General features: G+C 37.0%; 1 protein-coding gene across 1 annotated transcript in view; it reads right to left on the bottom strand.

Annotated features, from left to right (window-relative positions):
• The window catches only part of LOC129743817 (sortilin-related receptor-like), a 66209-nt gene that overhangs the window by 8109 nt on the left and 40804 nt on the right, over positions 1-17296 (bottom strand). The window contains exons 2-5 of the mRNA XM_055736015.1: positions 2056-2316; positions 1768-1929; positions 512-635; positions 56-446 (exon numbers count right to left, since the gene is read on the bottom strand). Of these exons, the coding sequence (XP_055591990.1) occupies positions 56-446; positions 512-635; positions 1768-1929; positions 2056-2316 (938 nt within the window). The remainder of the gene's footprint in view (positions 1-55; positions 447-511; positions 636-1767; positions 1930-2055; positions 2317-17296) is intronic.

Below are 17296 nucleotides of genomic sequence, written 5' to 3'. Positions count from 1 at the left end.
TTCAATTTTAGTTAATATATGATGAAAACTTATTTCGACAGCTAAAGATACATACACCAACCAACTGGATCGCCAATTGAGATCCGGAACGTATGTGAAGATGTTATCCAAACTCGGTACGAATTTGATGTCAGTCATATCGGCATTGGCTTCCGACACATAGAGGTGAGAAATGCGCTCGGTATGTACCACAGAGATGAGAATTCGCCGACCATCTACATCGGCCACGTGATATCCCTTCATGTCGAGTTCCGTCTGGAAATCGGCCTTCACGAACTTGCCCCGTTTGTACGAAATCAACAGCTGCGTACTGTTTGGCAATCGCTGCGAGGCGAACATAAAGTCTTTTTTGTTGTGAAAATCTTCCACCTTTTCAATCAGCACATTGAACTGATTTTTCCCACTGCGAAGGTTGGCCGCATTGTAAAATATCACCGATGAAGTGTCTGGTAAAGAAGAATATTAATCGTGAATTATAACAAAGCATTTGGGATCAGATAAGTGTACTCACTGGTAGGTTCCTTTCGTTCCACATACAAATGAATCGGTGCACCTTCGACCGAAGACCAACTGTACGATTTAACGTAGCTTTGCAAAAGTGTGAAGGAAGCACCAAAATCAGTGGTACAATACAACTAGAAAAAAAAATCAAAAAGAACATTGAAAACTTAGTCTCTCTCAGTTTTGTTGCTTGGAAAAGTATAATTTTCTGCAGTGCTTCATTGTAACAACAAAACTATTGCTGAACTGACCATTACGGAAAAGACCACTAAGCGGAATGCCGCTAACAATGTCTAAGTTGTAAGAAAAGACATGAACCTTTCTCAAAACGTTCTGATGCATAAGTAGTATTTGGTTTCTTAACACATTAACGACATCAATATCGACGGTCCTCAAATTCACAAACCAAACTTCGGGAAAAAAATACAACCGAGAAATGACCCGACCGACAGCACCACCGAGAGAAGGTTCTCAACGAGAATCCGTATATAACATACCCGACTTACACACCTTCGCCTTATTTCTAAGGACGACCCACCAAATTGTCCCTCATGCCGATAACAATTAAACAAAGACTTTAAAACAGATTAAACAGATATTTCCTTTTCCCCAACCTCAAAAAGGATACAACAAATACAATGAAAGAATACAAAAAATACAGAAAAATACAATAAGAAAAAATAAATAAAATCTGGATAAATAAGCCTTTGCCGCTTACAATCCTTTGAGACAAACAATTTTGCCAAATATTTGGTTTTGAAGGGTGTCAATCATGTTCGTTGCAAAAAGATTAGTCATTTGTATTGATCCCAACTATCGATGAGACAACTAAAGAAATTTTTGGGTTGTGAGGCTTTGCTCCTTTTTCTGATATATAAGGTACAAACGGATTTCACCATAGTTTAACTTTCACATGTTCAAGAAAAATATATCGGTATCGAATTTTTAATACGGCGAATGCGCCAACATTGCTGTTTCGAGAAAAACACGTTCAAAGTTTAACAGCTCCATAAGCTTCCAGCAAAAATATTATTTTGTTTCCTTTATTTCTCGAAAACCAAATATTCTTTAAATAACTTTATACCATTGAAATGTAGGTCTTCGAACGTACTTTTTCATTTTTAATTTTTTTTTTGAGAAAAGTTTAATGTTTGCACTTGTCCTATAGGTCCTATATGTACCTTATAGGTATTTTTGGAAAAAACTTTTTATAATCGGGATTAATGGTTGAAAAGCGTTATCAAAAACAGAAAGACAACTACTTACCTTTCTCTCCGGGTCCTTCTTGTCAAGTATCAAAAACATTTTAGTATCGGCTTCATAAAACGTTACATCCGATGGTGTAAAATTCAGCATTCGAACCGTTACGGAGTTACCGTAATCGTCCGAGGTGAATATGGCTTTGTTGCCCGAATCGGCGAAAACAATCTGCAATAAGAAATCGACAGTGATAGCGTTATAGAAATTTCCAAAAAAAAGGCAATACGAAAAAATTGCCACCACCAAATCTCCACAAGATCTAATCTCTAATTTATGGATCGTTAGTCAACCTACCGTGTTGAACTTCGGATGGGTGAAGAACTGCTCAACCGTCGAGTTGACCACCGATCCGGTAACGTTGAGTTCGAACATTTCGGTCTGGTCCAAAAACGTGTCCCCATAGTCTTTGGAGATGAAGATTCGCGACGGTTGCGGGGGTGGCGTCTTGGCGTCGTTGTCCGATGGTGAGTCACGCGCCAAGCATATCATAACACTCGTGCCATCGCCGAGCCAATGGACAATCAGCTGAGCGTGGGAATCATTCAACCGGTTCACCTGTGGAGGGAAAGAAATAAACAAAACAAACAACGGTCATTTATATGCGCTGTACAATACCAGAAACAACAGCTAGAGCACATTGAATCTAAAATTTGCGACAATTAATTATAGTTTGTAGCCGGCCAGAGCACCAAAGAGGAAGTTACCTGGACAAGGTGAATAAACGGGTGATTTACTTCCAGTTGTACGAACTTTGGTGACTGTTTCGAATTCAAAATCGTTGTCCAGAAATTAAAGGGTGAAATCAATTACTTCTATTTGAAATGCTAAATTTAGAATTTGAAATAGAACATATACCAAAAGTTACAATATGCATTTCCAAGTATTTATTATATATACTTTAAAATGCATAGGCAAGTATAAATTCCACATCTTTACAATACAAACTTTTATTGCAATACACTTCGCCTTAATCACAAATTTTATCCTTAAATTACCATTAGATGTATGGGGGTCCCCAAATGCAATTTACTGATCCCTAATCCTAATACTAATTGTACTCACAATACACGAACTATACAAAAAAAATGGAAATAAACCCTTTTAAGCCTAAAAAAAATGAGAAAAAAAATTAAAAAGTTGCATTAAAAATCATTATTATGTTTAGCAACACTCTCAAAATATAATTATTTGTTTAAAATGGATATTTTAGTTTTAGAACAACTTTTTGAAAAACAGTAAGCAGTTTTGATGTCAGCAAAAAAAATACAGTCTCATTGCCGAAAAACATCAACGGAAAATCTCTAAGATAAAACCGTCCAACAATAAGCGAAAAAGTTTATGAACCGCGAAAAAATTCAAAATCTGCTCTCCTGTGCTTTTGGGCAAATTCTTATTATCATATCCTTAAGATGCGTCTCATGAATCGCTTTTTAGAGATCAAAATTGTTTTTCATAACAGTCTGATAAAATTATTTCAAATTTCATACAAAGTTCTTATGAAAAATAGAAGAAATTTCATTATTGTGGAAAAAATAATGAACAAGGTCACTCCATAAGTCATTTTTTCACCATTGTCAGAAACACTCATCAGTAGTAACTCCACCTGTGACCCCAGACAATTTCCCAACCCGGTACCTGCCCTAATGAAATACTTCGGCAGGGGGTGTCTAATTCACGCATATGCGCTACTTATGCAACACTCGCCAAGAAGTTCATATTTAAATTAAATATCATCCTGACCGCTGATTCTTTTGCGTAGTTCATTTCATAGCTTCGGACTCTTTCAGCTTAGTAAAGTGACCAGTCAGGAATTGCGTCATGTAGTCAGGAATTGCGTCTTGTAGAAATCCACTTTGCCATGCTTTCTCTCCATCCACTCTTTGATGTTTGGGATCAAACGATGGGTCCACCTTCCTCTTTCCGAGCTGTCCCACAGCTGCTGCCAGTTGGCCATGGAGCTATCTCTGGCTCGTGTTCTCACGTTTTGCGTGCCTCTATTTTCGTAGCAATATGAGTCCTCCACCAACAAAACCGAGATGGGCATGACTCCCGCTACAACGCATGCAGCCTCCGACGAAACGGTGCGGTATGCACTGATGACCCGCAAATTCATTCGCCTCTGTACACTGTTCAGCTTCTGCTGGTTACACTGGATGTTTTAAGACCAGATTTCCAGGCCGCCCCTCCATACCGAAGGATTGACGAAACTACACTCGAAATTATCCTTCACTGACTACTTTGGATCCCCGAGTTGTTCGCCATTATCCTCGTGAGTGCGGCCGTTGCTGTTGCCGCCTTCTTGCACACATACTCAGCGTGGTTTTTTAAGCTGAGCCGGTCGTCAATCATCACACCCAAATATTTAAGCTCACGCTTTGATTTGATAGTGCATGATCCAACTGTAATCCTGCCTGTTTGCGGTGAAATCAGGTTTGATATCAGGACCATCTCGGTTTTGTGGCAACTGCAAACTTTTGGAGTGCATCCAGCTCTCTACCGCATCTACAGCCTCTGAAGCTCTTAGCTGGACGATTTCTGTAGAGTAACCCGTCGCTAGTAGCACGACGTCGTTCGCGTAACTAACCAAATTTACTCCCTCTGGCAGGATCAATGTCAGCACCTCATCATACGTAATTTTCCACAGAACCGGGCCCAGTATCGACCCTTGCGGCACTCCAGCTGTAACACCCATTTTCTGAAATCCTTCGCTCGTCATGTATAGAAGCTTGCGGTCCTAGAAACAGCTTTCCACTAATTTGCAGAGATATTTCGGTATCCTCATTTTTATAAGCGAAGAAGCAATCGCTGCCCAGCTGACACTATTGACGGTCCCCTCTTCTCTTCTTGAGTCTGGCTTTATCAGCCGTTTCGATGACAGTTCGAATGGCGTCGACTGTGCATCGGCCTTTTCGAAAGCCGAATTGATTGTCGGACAATCCGCTTTCGCCCTCGGTGTAATGCTGGATACGATTCAAGATCACCTTTTCCAGAATCTTTCCAACCGTATCCAGTAGGCATATTGGCCTGTATGCCGATGGGTTCCCCAATGGCTTTCCTGGTTTGGGCAGCAGAACCAGCTTCTGCCGTTTCCAAATATCTGGAAACATTCTTTCCTCCATACAAATTTGCAGTGACGATCGGAACATTTCGGGAAATTCCATAATCGCGGCCTTAACTGCAATGTTCGGGATACCATCTGGACCCGGAACCTTTTCCAGTTGAAGGGATTTGGCGATGTCGCGCAGTTCTTCCAACGATATTAACTCCTCCTCGCTTGTATACCAGTCGTACGGGACTTGCGGCCAGCTATTGATATCATGATGAGGGAACAGCTCTCTCGTTATTTCCCTCAGTTTGTTGGGGCACATTTCAGGTGGTGTGCTACCGCTTTTGTTTTTTGTCATAACTATCCTGTAGGCATCGCCCCATGGTCGGTCATTGGCATCAAGACAAAGTTTCCGTAAACATGCCTTTTTACTCTCTTTAATTGCCTTGCATAGGTTTCTTTTCGCATTATTGAAAAGCGGCCTACGTTCGCCTCTCTCCATTTGAGTTCGTGCACTCTGCATGTTCCGCCTAGCGCGAAGGCAGCTGGCACGCAAAATCGCGATTTCCGCAGTCCACCAATAAACTGGTGGATGTGGGTTTCTACGATTAGCTCTCCTCGTCATTGCTGCGTCACAAGCACGTGTGAGTACTTTCGTCAGGTTTTCCGCCGACAAGTTTGACAGGTTTTGCTCCCATTTCAAAACCTCGACAAAGACATTCCGGTCAAATTGTTTTGTCCTCCAGCGTCGTTCACCTGTCATTACCTCTCCCCTGACTGACTGTGCACTTTAACCCACACGATAACGAATCGCGAATCGTGTGTGTGTGTGTGTGTGTGTGTGTGTGTGTGTGTGTGTGTGTGTGTGTGTGTGTGTTTGTGTGTATGTGTTTGTGTGTATGTGTTTGTGTGTATGTGTATGTGTTTGTGTGTATGTGTTTGTGTGTATGTGTTTGTGTGTATGTGTTTGTGTGTATGTGTTTGTGTGTATGTGTTTGTGTGTATGTGTTTGTGTGTATGTGTTTGTGTGTATGTGTTTGTGTGTATGTGTTTGTGTGTATGTGTTTGTGTGTATGTGTTTGTGTGTATGTGTTTGTGTGTATGTGTTTGTGTGTATGTGTTTGTGTGTATGTGTTTGTGTGTATGTGTTTGTGTGTATGTGTTTGTGTGTATGTGTTTGTGTGTATGTGTTTGTGTGTATGTGTTTGTGTGTATGTGTTTGTGTGTATGTGTTTGTGTGTATGTGTTTGTGTGTATGTGTTTGTGTGTATGTGTTTGTGTGTATGTGTTTGTGTGTATGTATTTGTGTGTATGTGTTTGTGTGTATGTGTTTGTGTGTATGTGTTTGTGTGTATGTGTTTGTGTGTATGTGTTTGTGTGTATGTGTTTGTGTGTATGTGTTTGTGTGTGTGTGTTTGTGTGTATGTGTTTGTGTGTATGTGTTTGTGTGTATGTGTTTGTGTGTATGTGTTTGTGTGTTTGTGTGTGTGTGTGTTTGTGTGTATGTGTTTGTGTGTATGTGTTTGTGCGTATGTGTTTGTGTGTATGTGTCTGTGTGTGTGTATGTAAACCGGCTTTAGAAAAAAAATCTTTGTTTCCAACCGACGGTAAAAAACCACTAGTCAAGATGAGCTGTGCGTGTGTATGTAAACCGGCCGGCAATAGAAAACAGTTTCTAGTTTTCCATTCCCATCTCATTCCCCTCCCATTCTTATCCCTTTCCCCTAAAAGACAAAGCAGGATGAAAAAACCCACCGGCAATCGACTCAGATGATTCACTGGGTAAGATATAAGACTAGCAAGTCGAGATGGGATGTTGCAGTGAGTTCGATTCTCACTTTTTTTTTTGGAGTTAAATTATCCAATAGGATGAAAATCCCATAAAATGTTTTTCTTGTTTCGCTTGAATGTAGTGGTCATGAATCATTAAGCTTGGGAGCTCGAGTCTATATGCCAGTAGTGCTTTTCCAATCATATCATCTTCGGTACAGAACACTTTCCAGCGCATTCTCGGCACAGAGATTTGCTAAATAGGCATTGGATTTTTGCAACCTCTCCTATGGTTGAAGAAGATTGTCATGCTCATGAGGTCCTTAGAGCCAAAGGGATAGAAGACCAAAAATGTTCAATTGGGAGTTAATAGTGCCAAACGATTATTATTTAAATAGCGCAATAGAAAATCGGAAGCGGGTTTTCAACAAAGTCTCGTAAAGTTACATTACACAGTTTAAATTGTTGTCTTGTAAAAAATGGTCCTAATATTGGGATTCAATAATCTCGAACGATATACTTTTGGATACATTATTCCCAATTGAATAGAATATTTCCAGCTATTCGTCGATTATTATTTAAATAGCGCAATAGAAAATCGGAAGCGGGTTTTCAACAAAGTCTCGTAAAGTTACATTACACAGTTTAAATTGTTGTCTTGTAAAAAATGGTCCTAATATTGGGATTCAATAATCTCGAACGATATACTTTTGGATACATTATTCCCAATTGAATAGAATATTTCCAGCTATTCGTCGTGAGATACATACGTTTAATGAATCTCAACTTCATTTCATTCAATGAACAAAAATAATTATAAAGCTACGTTATACAATCGATAAAAACAATGCACCTGATGCTGAATATAGATATCCTTTTTATTTAAATTGAACAGCACTTGGTGTGCTCCTTTATTCCGTCGAAGGTAATATCGAATTTCTGTCACTTTCCAATGCAATATCGATAGTCATGCCTAAGCAATAGAGAACGACGGAAGCAAACCAATGAAATGCCATCTGATTCCAGCCGGTGGTGGTAGAGGCAGCAAAATGTTCGTTTCTTTCAAATAACCTCCTATAGATAGAGCCGACAGGAAATAGATTCTTTTCTGCAACCGACTGAACAGAAACAAAATAAACGCGCATCCTTGATGCAATGGTTCGATCAATGTCCGTCCACCCATTTACAACTTACTTTGTTCGTGCATGAATCACTGCAAAACCAACTGAAATTTACCAAATATTGTTTGTAGAATGCTGAACTGAACCCGGTCTGTCGCAGTCCGTATCCGAAAATTGACAATCAACAGAGCCGCCTAAGTACTCGGTCATCATATAATTTGCATTCATTCCCATCGGGATGCCCTCGGCCGTTTTGCGTGGATTTGTTTTATAGAAGTCAATCACGCCGAACAAAGATGCACCAGATGAGATGAGACCTTCTTTATTGGGATAGTGGGACAATGTTCAGTCACACGGCTGCACTTTGTGAGGGAGTGGGTACGTAACAAAATGATTGCACTAAAATTGGTTTGATTCAATTAACCGTATTGGATTGTTGGACAATAGAAAGATTACCAAGGACTTCTTAACAGATCTGATCTCGTAGACAACACACTCGTCAGGCTCCAACATAAAATCTAAAGCTGTAAAAAAATCTTTTAAAACTATTTTTATCTCCATTACTTTTTATCTTATGCAAACATGAAATTTCAATACCTTGGAAACCACTTAAAATATCATAACTAACGGGGAATATCTAAAATTGGCGAGATATATCTTGACAACGACTAAACCAAATTCTACTTATTTGGTATTTTCCATTTTGAGTTACTTTTCAAGATCGTATTGGAATTTTTGAAGGATTATGAAAGAAAACAAGAAATGCATATTTGGTCTCCAATGTGGTCAGCTACATTTAGGAAACACTCTCTTTTTTTATTTTTTTGTTTGTTTCTCACATCCAGACGTATCAATCAAAACCTTTGAGGTTTTCCAATTTCAAGAAAATTAAAATGACATTTTAATGTTTCTGCTTGGAGACTGATTGATTTTAGAAGAAAACAACAGATTTCTTGTGGTTTTGTAGGATTTTCATATCTGAGGTCCAAAAATATTATTTCTTTTTTTTTCAAATGGGAGTCTTTTCAAAATTGCGAAAAAAAAACCTGAAATTTAATTCTGAGTCTGGCTTTTGAATAACGAATCAAAAGTCAGACTGAATCTAAAAACGATCCTTAAATCTAAATTTATGTTCGCAAAAATAATGGGGATTTGATCCCATTTTCTTGTTTCCATCATTTTTTCAGTAGTATTGAAGAGACGAACCAGCCCGAGGCTGAAAGTCTCAATAATAAAGAAAAAAAAACGTGTTGACAAAGTTTACAAAAAATCCAACCAACACACACAAATACACTGACATCGTCTGAACTGATTCGATAGGTACCTATAAAGGTATATCTAAGACCCATAATTAATGATCTCCCAAATCGACCGATAACTATACCTTTCTGAAAGAAAGGCAAAAAGTAATATTGAAGCATTTAAGCTAAATTTTACATTTTTAGACAAACTTTCAAGATTTTGTATCGCACAATTCATGGATGAATATTAGTTATTGGACAAATATGTAAAATCAATGATCACGAGTCATCAAGAATGAAAATAATATTTTTCTTTTAAATCTTTGGATCAACAAATGAAACCAAAGATATCATTTTTGAGTTTTGAAAATATATACTTAAAAAAATTGAGAATTGCACAATAAGGAAAGAAGTGTATAAACCGTGAAGAAATTCAATGTTTTCTCTACTTCACGAAACAACCCTATGAAAAATACTTTTTTTTAGCGAAAATGTCCGGAAAATCAATTGGACGTATTTTCAGATGCCGTACGAGTTTACGAGTGACTTTTTAACCCCTAATTCCCCTATCAAGGAAAAGAATAATTTAGTCTTAAAATTTTTGAACAAAAATAAACCTATCCTGTGTGATTTTTTTCGAGGAATCGAATGAAGGCTGTTTGAGCCACTGCACACTTCGGAAAATGGAGTTATAGCTGTTTTACCCTCAATTCCCCAACATTTTTCAATTATTTCAGAAAAAAAGCAGGTTGGGACTTCAAAATTTTGAACCAAATGGATTTTATCTTGTGTGATTTTTTTCGAGGAATCGTAAAAGGCTGATTGAGCCGCCGTACGCTTTGGAAAATGAAGTTAAGGCTGTTTTAACCCTCCATTCTCATAATTTTTTTTTAAATATTTCAGAAAAAAAATCATGTTTGGGCTTGAAAATTTTGAACCAAATGGGACGTTTCTTGTGTGATTTTTTTTTGAGGAATTAAACGAAGCCTTTTTGAGTCACCAAACGCATTGGAAACTGGAGTTATTGCTGTTTTAACCCTCGATTCCCCTAAATTTTTCAAATATTTCAGAAAAAAGCATGAAAATTTCGAACCAAATGGAATGTATATTGTGAGATATTTTTCCGATTAATCGAATGAAGGCTATTTGAGCTACCGCACTCATTAAATAATGGAGTTAAGGCTGCTTTACCCTCAATTCCCTTACATTTTACAAATAGTATGTAGTAAAAAGGTATGTAGTAAAGTATGTAGTAAAAAAGTATGGTCGGACTTGAACATTTTGAGTCAAATGAGACATATCTTATGTGATTTTTTCCGTTAAATCAATAGAGGATGTTTAAGCCATCGCACGCTTCGGAAAATGAAGTAATGGCTGTTTATACCCTCAATTTCCCAACATTTTACAATTATTTCAGAAAAAAAACATGGTCGGACTTAAACATTTTGAACCAAATGGGACGTAACTTGTGTGATTTTTTTCGAGGAATCCAACGAAGTCTATTTGAGCCACCGCATGCATTGGAAACTGGACTTATGGCTGTTTTTACCATTCCCCTACATTTTTTAAATATTTAAGAAAAAGGTTGTTCGGACTTGAAAATTTGGAATCAAATAAGACATATATTTTGTGATTTTTTCAGAGGAATCGCATGACTGCTATTTGGGCCACCGTTTTCACGATTGCATTTTTCCCGAAAACCTCTGCTGACGACAATTTTTTAGACATGATTCCCCTCAATTCCAATACATTTTCAATTATTTCAGAAAAAAGCATGATGGAATTAAAAATTTTGAATAAAAAGGGACGTAATTTTTTTCGAGGAATCCAACGTCGTCTATTTGAGCCACTGCACGCATTGGAAACTGGAGTTAGGGCCCTCAAATTCTCAACATTTTTCAATAAATTCAGAAAAACGCAAGTTCAGACTTCATAAAGTTGAATAAAATCACTTTCAATGCATTGTGAAATTCGGAACCAAAAAATGTTCGTAATGATAACTAGGATTTTTAAGCATCACTTTCTTCTTCCTCACTTGTCTCTTCTTCTTCTTCTAACACCAACATGGCCAATACTTGTATGCATCCTGGAAAATGATGAACTTGCGTTCCTCATTTTTCTTTTCAACATAGTATCTTATACATAGAACATGCATTGCAGATACTACTACGGCCAGGCCAACCATGAGATGTAAAACGCAAAAGATACAGGAACAAGGGAGGAATGAAGCGTGGAGATCCCTACCAAACGCTTCATATGGTAATGTTGGATTTGATAATGTTCAGTTTGTAGAGTTGAAATCATAATGGAAAACAAAAAAAAATAAATGGATTGATCTCACCCGAAATTTCCAGAGTTTGACGTCAATACCACAGGTAACCCAACCTTATTGCAGCCAACAGAATTTGTATGATATTTTTTCTTGCACACAATTTATCACATTTATCACAATCGATATCACTGATAAAGCTTTCTTGCACACAATTTATCACATTTATCACAATCGATATCACTGATAAATTCCACTGAGCCTTTTGTTCCTTCAAACTGTGATTTTGATTTTTTTTCCTCCTAAATTTCATGAAGATTCACGATGTTGAAAATTTTTGGGAGCGGCTGTCAAACACGTCTTCAAGGAAACGATGCTTGCTTAGATCCTTCTTCCTCACTTGTCTCGTCATGACTTAAACTCAGTTCAATTTTGTCCTGTTCGTTATGTTCACAATATTCAAGCATCTGCGCTTCGAACTCCTTATCATACTTGGAAGATGATTTGAATCTATTTGACTCCACGGAGAGATACGGCATCTTAGGATCGGACCAAGTTAGAGCTTCTTTCATCATGTCTGAAAGATTGTCCTCAGCAGAGGTTTTCCGGGCAAAATGCAATCGTGCAAACGGTGGCTCAAATAGCCTTCATTCGATTCCTCTGAAAAAAGAAACACACAAGATATGTCTCATTTGATTCCAAATTTTCAAGTCCGAACAACCTTTTTCTTAACTATTTGAAAAATGTAGGGGAATTGAATGAGAAAGCAGCCTCAATCCAGTTTCCAATGCGTGCGGTGGCTCAAATAAGCTTCGTTGGATTCCTTGGGAAAAAAAAATACACAAGATACGTCCCATTTGGTTTAAAACTCTCAAGTTCGAATATGCCTTTTTTTAATAATTGAAAAATGTAGGGGAATTGATGGTAAAAACTGCAATAACTGCATTTTCCGAAGCGTGCGGTTGCTCAAATAGACTTCGTTGGATCTCTCGAAAAAAATCACCCAAGTTAAGTCTATTTTTGTACAAAATTTTTGAGTCTAAATTAGTTTTTCCTGTATTATTTACAGAATAATTTCTTCGCGGTTTCTACACTTTTTCTCCATTGTGCATTGTTTCGAAAATTAGACGTTTAAAAGTGTAGTTTTTTCTCTAACGATTGACATAGATTAATGATTTTCTTATAATTTCTTCATGTTGGAAACGTTTGGAAACTATGAAAAAAGATCTTTTTGGTACAATTTGTTAAGTTTTTCAACCGAAGTTACATAGCTTTTGAAATACATTTTTAGTTTTTTTTCTGAGGTAACTGCAAAGTTATTTCGCCTTATTTAGCACATTTTTCTAAAACATTATAAGTTTGTAGGATATTCCGAGATATGGAATCAATTCACCCCACGGATCAAGCCCTCAATCATTATTTTTCAATTTTTATTTCGAATTCAAAATTGTAATGTTAAAATGCAACTGCACACGAAACATGAAATTTCGAAACACTTCAAAACTTAAAAATTTTTAGGAGTCTGCATACTGATAACTCGTAGCTTTTATTCAAGAAAAATTAGGGATTTAAATGCAGTTTTAGAAAACTGGATACCGAAAATAATAAAATTAAGTAGTCTAAAAATTAAACAAAAATTTAAATTAATATTATTAAATTACTACTGAATACGAAACATGAAATTTGGATGTAAAATTTGGAATCAGGCATTCAAATGCATGTTTCGGTATCTGGATACCGAAAACAATAAAATTTATAAATCTTATAATTAAAACTGAACTGGAGGCAAATTTAAAATTTTTCTTATTATTACCTTCCAATTTAGTTTTGAACTGTTTTTTTTTATTAAAATCAAATTTTACACCATGTTGCATTAAAACGTTATTTGAAACTTGCCATTTTCTCCCAGCCGTTTATATAGTTTTTGGAGCAAGTTTGAAGACAATTTTGCTTCTAAGTCAGCAACTTAGGATTTAAATTTGACCTTTGAGTGTCCTAGTTCGTATTTCAATAAACAGTATAACAGTATTAACAATATGAACAGTATTAACCAGTAATACTTTCATACACCAGGTTGTCTCCTGTAGTAGAGTAGAATGTTAATACATAGGCCCCAGAGAGGAGCAAGATGTCGGTTCAAGTCTTACCGCGAGACAAGGCGATTTTTTCGCATGTTTTTCAACATCAATTTTCATCTTATCTAGTCCCTGAAATTTCAACTTACACAGTTCAATTCAATTCTCTACAAAAAAAAATAAACATAATTTTCAGATTCCAAGAGAATATTTACAAATAAAAATTTGATACAATATAAATATATTTATTAGCTGTCTCACATATTATTATTAATATTCTCTTGAGTACTGAAAACGCCAAACCGCATGAAATTTACAGATCTCTATAGTCTGATAAAGAAAAATGTTTTGCCAGCTTGGTTGATGTTTACGATTCAATCACCAGTTAAATTCGTCTGAATTTCTTGTGCAAATTGATTAGGACCGCCTAGCCAAACAAACTTTTCCATAGAAAAATGATGTTATCGAGTAAATGATTTCTAGGGCAAAAACAGTGCCATTTGGAGAATTCCTACCAAGCTTATCGCGTTAAGTTCTCAAGAAACTAACAATCTGTGGCCCGTTGTTAAATAATTGATTAAAACTGGCTTCATTTTTTTTTCTGGAAATGAAAGTGCTAAGCCCGGAAGAGAGGAAAAAGGAGAACTCAGGATGAGCTATGCCATTGGGGAAAACCCTAAAATGGACACAATAACCATAAAAAAGGCTACAATAAGACCATTAAGCTTTCCAGGGTGGGGTTGGGTGACTAGTTAACGTCAAAACATTCGCGCTTTTATGTGAGACAGTAATTTGCCTAATTTCAGCAAAAGATTAGTTTTTCTTTTTGAGATTATTATTTATTTACGTCTTTGGTTGTCTAACCGCACAGACTAGTTGCTTAAGCCTAAGAAACTCTGCTTAAAACTAATTTAAACCTACGTTTACACATATTAAAATCAAACAAATGACTCACTGAGTTAAAACTTTCACAACATTTATCAATTGGATGGTTCCGGCCATATACAGTACGGTGATAGGGTATCCATAGGAACTGACGTCGCCGAAGTGTCCTCGTGGAAACGTACTCATAATTTTATACATACTCATATTGAGAAAAAGTTGAGCCTTTATTTGCTAACATATGCTCATATACTTATGTCAATTGTTTATTTGCTTTATTTGCTAACACATGCTCATATACTTACGTCAATTGTTTATGACCTTTACCGTGCCTTTTAAAAAAAATCCTTTTCGTGATTTTTTTTCCCAGATTTATTGAAAATAAAACTTTGAACATTTAAGTTTAAATATTCAAGTAATATGCAGAATAAAAACAATTTTTTTGTAAAAAACATTAAATTTTTCAAATTTGGAAAGTTGGCATCGCTGTTACTTTTAAGATTTCATTTGCAATTAAGAGCGGTATTAGTTAGAGGTCATGTTCAATTCAATTCATTTCAATTGGTTGGAGAAATTCAAAAAAAAAATTGTCAACAAATCAAATGAACAAACGTATGGTAATCCAAGCAAATAGAAATGTAACCAAGCAGAGTGTTGTTGTTTTCTGTAGCCGCTTATCAGCACGGTTGATAACTTTAAATCTAGCTCTCAACAAGGTGCTCTGGAGTGTACATAATTCTGAAACGAGTAGCAGTACACCTTTCTTTTACATGTCCTATCTTGCATTAGTATTTTAGAGAGTTCAAACTGAAATCAGTAAATGTTCAAATTTATGTTAAACTTTTCATATAAGTATAAATACTTGATATTCTTCAAAATAAGTTTACTGGAGAAAAAAAAAAACAAAACGACTTTACCTCCTATAGCTTCTAGACCTCTTTTTCAACAAAGTCAAATGCGACGCAAGCAGCAGAAAATGATTCACCGAAATTAAGTGTTTACATTCAATCGGCTGCGGTAGTGAGAAGTGGAACTAAAAATTTAAACGCTATGCCTCACTCTCTCACTACAATCGTTGCTGTCTCGGCTCTTGGTTCTCAAAAGTATTGCAGCAACAACAAATGAACCCATCAATGCACTAACGGTGTCGAAATCAGCACAGGAAACTCGAAGCGAATAGCGAAATCCGTTCTGAATATCATTCTAAACTTATTAAGGTAGTATATCCAAAAGTTGGTTTGTGGATAATAATGAACAACAGTCGAAATCTGTGCCAATTTCGTTTGAAAAAAAAAATCCATTTACCACATTTATAATTTATGGTTATATGAAAATTCTGGACTATTTATTCTATTGCGCCGTAAGAAGAATTTAGTCAAAAAAACAGTTCTTCTACTCTACCCAGCACGGTTCGATTCGACGGAACATTTCGCGTTGTCATCAGATTTATATTAATAATCCACACCGGGACATGAAAATTGCTATCAAACGGCATTACCGTTGTATAGTGTTTCTCTACATTTCCATATCAGCTATCGAAATGCAAAATGCTATGTGCTTTGTACTTTTTTGCTGGAATTTTTTTTTTGCGCTTTCTAAAAGGCAGGTCAAGCAACAGCAACTTATATAGACATTTCTAATCTTTATTTTATATTGCTTCCGAAAAGTTAAACATTGGGCTTATAAGTTTGATGACATTGAGTTTTCTTCAAAATAAATTAGATTCTTCTGCTAGTTTAGTTATAAAGAATATCAGCACAGCAACTAAAGCTATATTCGATATTTATTAGTTTAGAGCAAGTTCACTGGTATTGGGAAAAAGTGGTAGAAATTTTGACATTTTGAAAATTTTACCATGCAGAAAATGTTTTCAAGATCTTTGAGCGTTGTATTTTTTACAGCACTGTTATTATGTGTATAGAAACAAACCGAATAGCGACAGTTTTACTAGCGACACTTTTTACTAGCGAGATTCCTGTCACTCGAAGGCTTGTTATTCTTTTTTTCAGTCCAGTAGGCGATTTTCATGTAGTGCATAAACTTTGTTTATGTTATTTACTGTATTTTCCTTAGGCCATCAATCGCATACTCCAAGTCTCCTTGGAAACTCACTATACGTCGTTATGATTTTCAACGTCGCGACGCATGCGCCGTGTCGCTAGTAGGCAAAGCTGCTATGATTATTAGCGCTCATATTTTGGTTTATTTCTGCATGTATAATACTATTTCAGCCGTATGTTATAGAAATATTGCTATTTTTGCATCACAGCATGCGAAAATACAACACGTATTGTAGAAAAACTTGAAGGCCACATATCTTGAAAATGTTTTTGCATAACAAAATTTTCAAAATGTGCAAAAGGTGACAAAATTTCTACTTTTTTTCCCAAAACCAGTGAACTTGCTCTTACGGAATAGGCTCATGAAGTGACCCTTGAAGTGAAGAACGTCAGTTGGGCAGCGATTGCGTCGTCGCTCGTTCGTATGAGGACTTTGGCATATATCTGTAGGATGGCGGAGTGTCATATACGTAGTCGCGAACTACAGTATATGACCAGTGAGGGACTGGAAACAGTAAGTGTCTCGGCAGAGGTTACGAAAGGATCCATATTTGGCCCGGTATTGTGGAACATCGTTTATGACGAACTGCTGAGACTGCGTCTCTACACGGGAGTGAGACTTGTGGGATTCGCCGACGAAGTGGTTCTCCTGGCATCGGGCCCAGTAGCGATTGAGAAGGTGGAAAGTTAAATGTGCTCCAAGAGCTTGCGTCTAGCTCACCACAAGAACAAGAGATGGTGCTGATCACCAACCTGATTTCAGCACAATCAGGGACGAATGTAGCTGGACCGTGCGCAGTCAAATTCAAGCGTGCGATCAAGTACCTGGGGGTGATGATCGACGACCGGCTGAACTTTACGGCCCACGTCTACTGCGCTTGTAAAAGAGCGGCAATAGCGACAGGCGAGTGTGACCACGTCCATTTTGCGGTACGGAGCGGCAGCCTTGAGCAGGCAGTGTAATCTGTAAAAGTTATCAGCGCATACCGAACGGTGTCCTCGGTAGCTGCTGATGTGGTGGGGGTCATGCCCATCTCGGTCTTGCTAGAGAAAGATAACTTCTGCAACGAG

The sequence above is a fragment of the Uranotaenia lowii genome, chromosome 2 (assembly GCF_029784155.1).
Source record: "Uranotaenia lowii strain MFRU-FL chromosome 2, ASM2978415v1, whole genome shotgun sequence".
Taxonomy (NCBI): domain Eukaryota; kingdom Metazoa; phylum Arthropoda; class Insecta; order Diptera; family Culicidae; genus Uranotaenia; species Uranotaenia lowii.
This window is presented reverse-complemented; position numbering and strand designations above follow the sequence as displayed.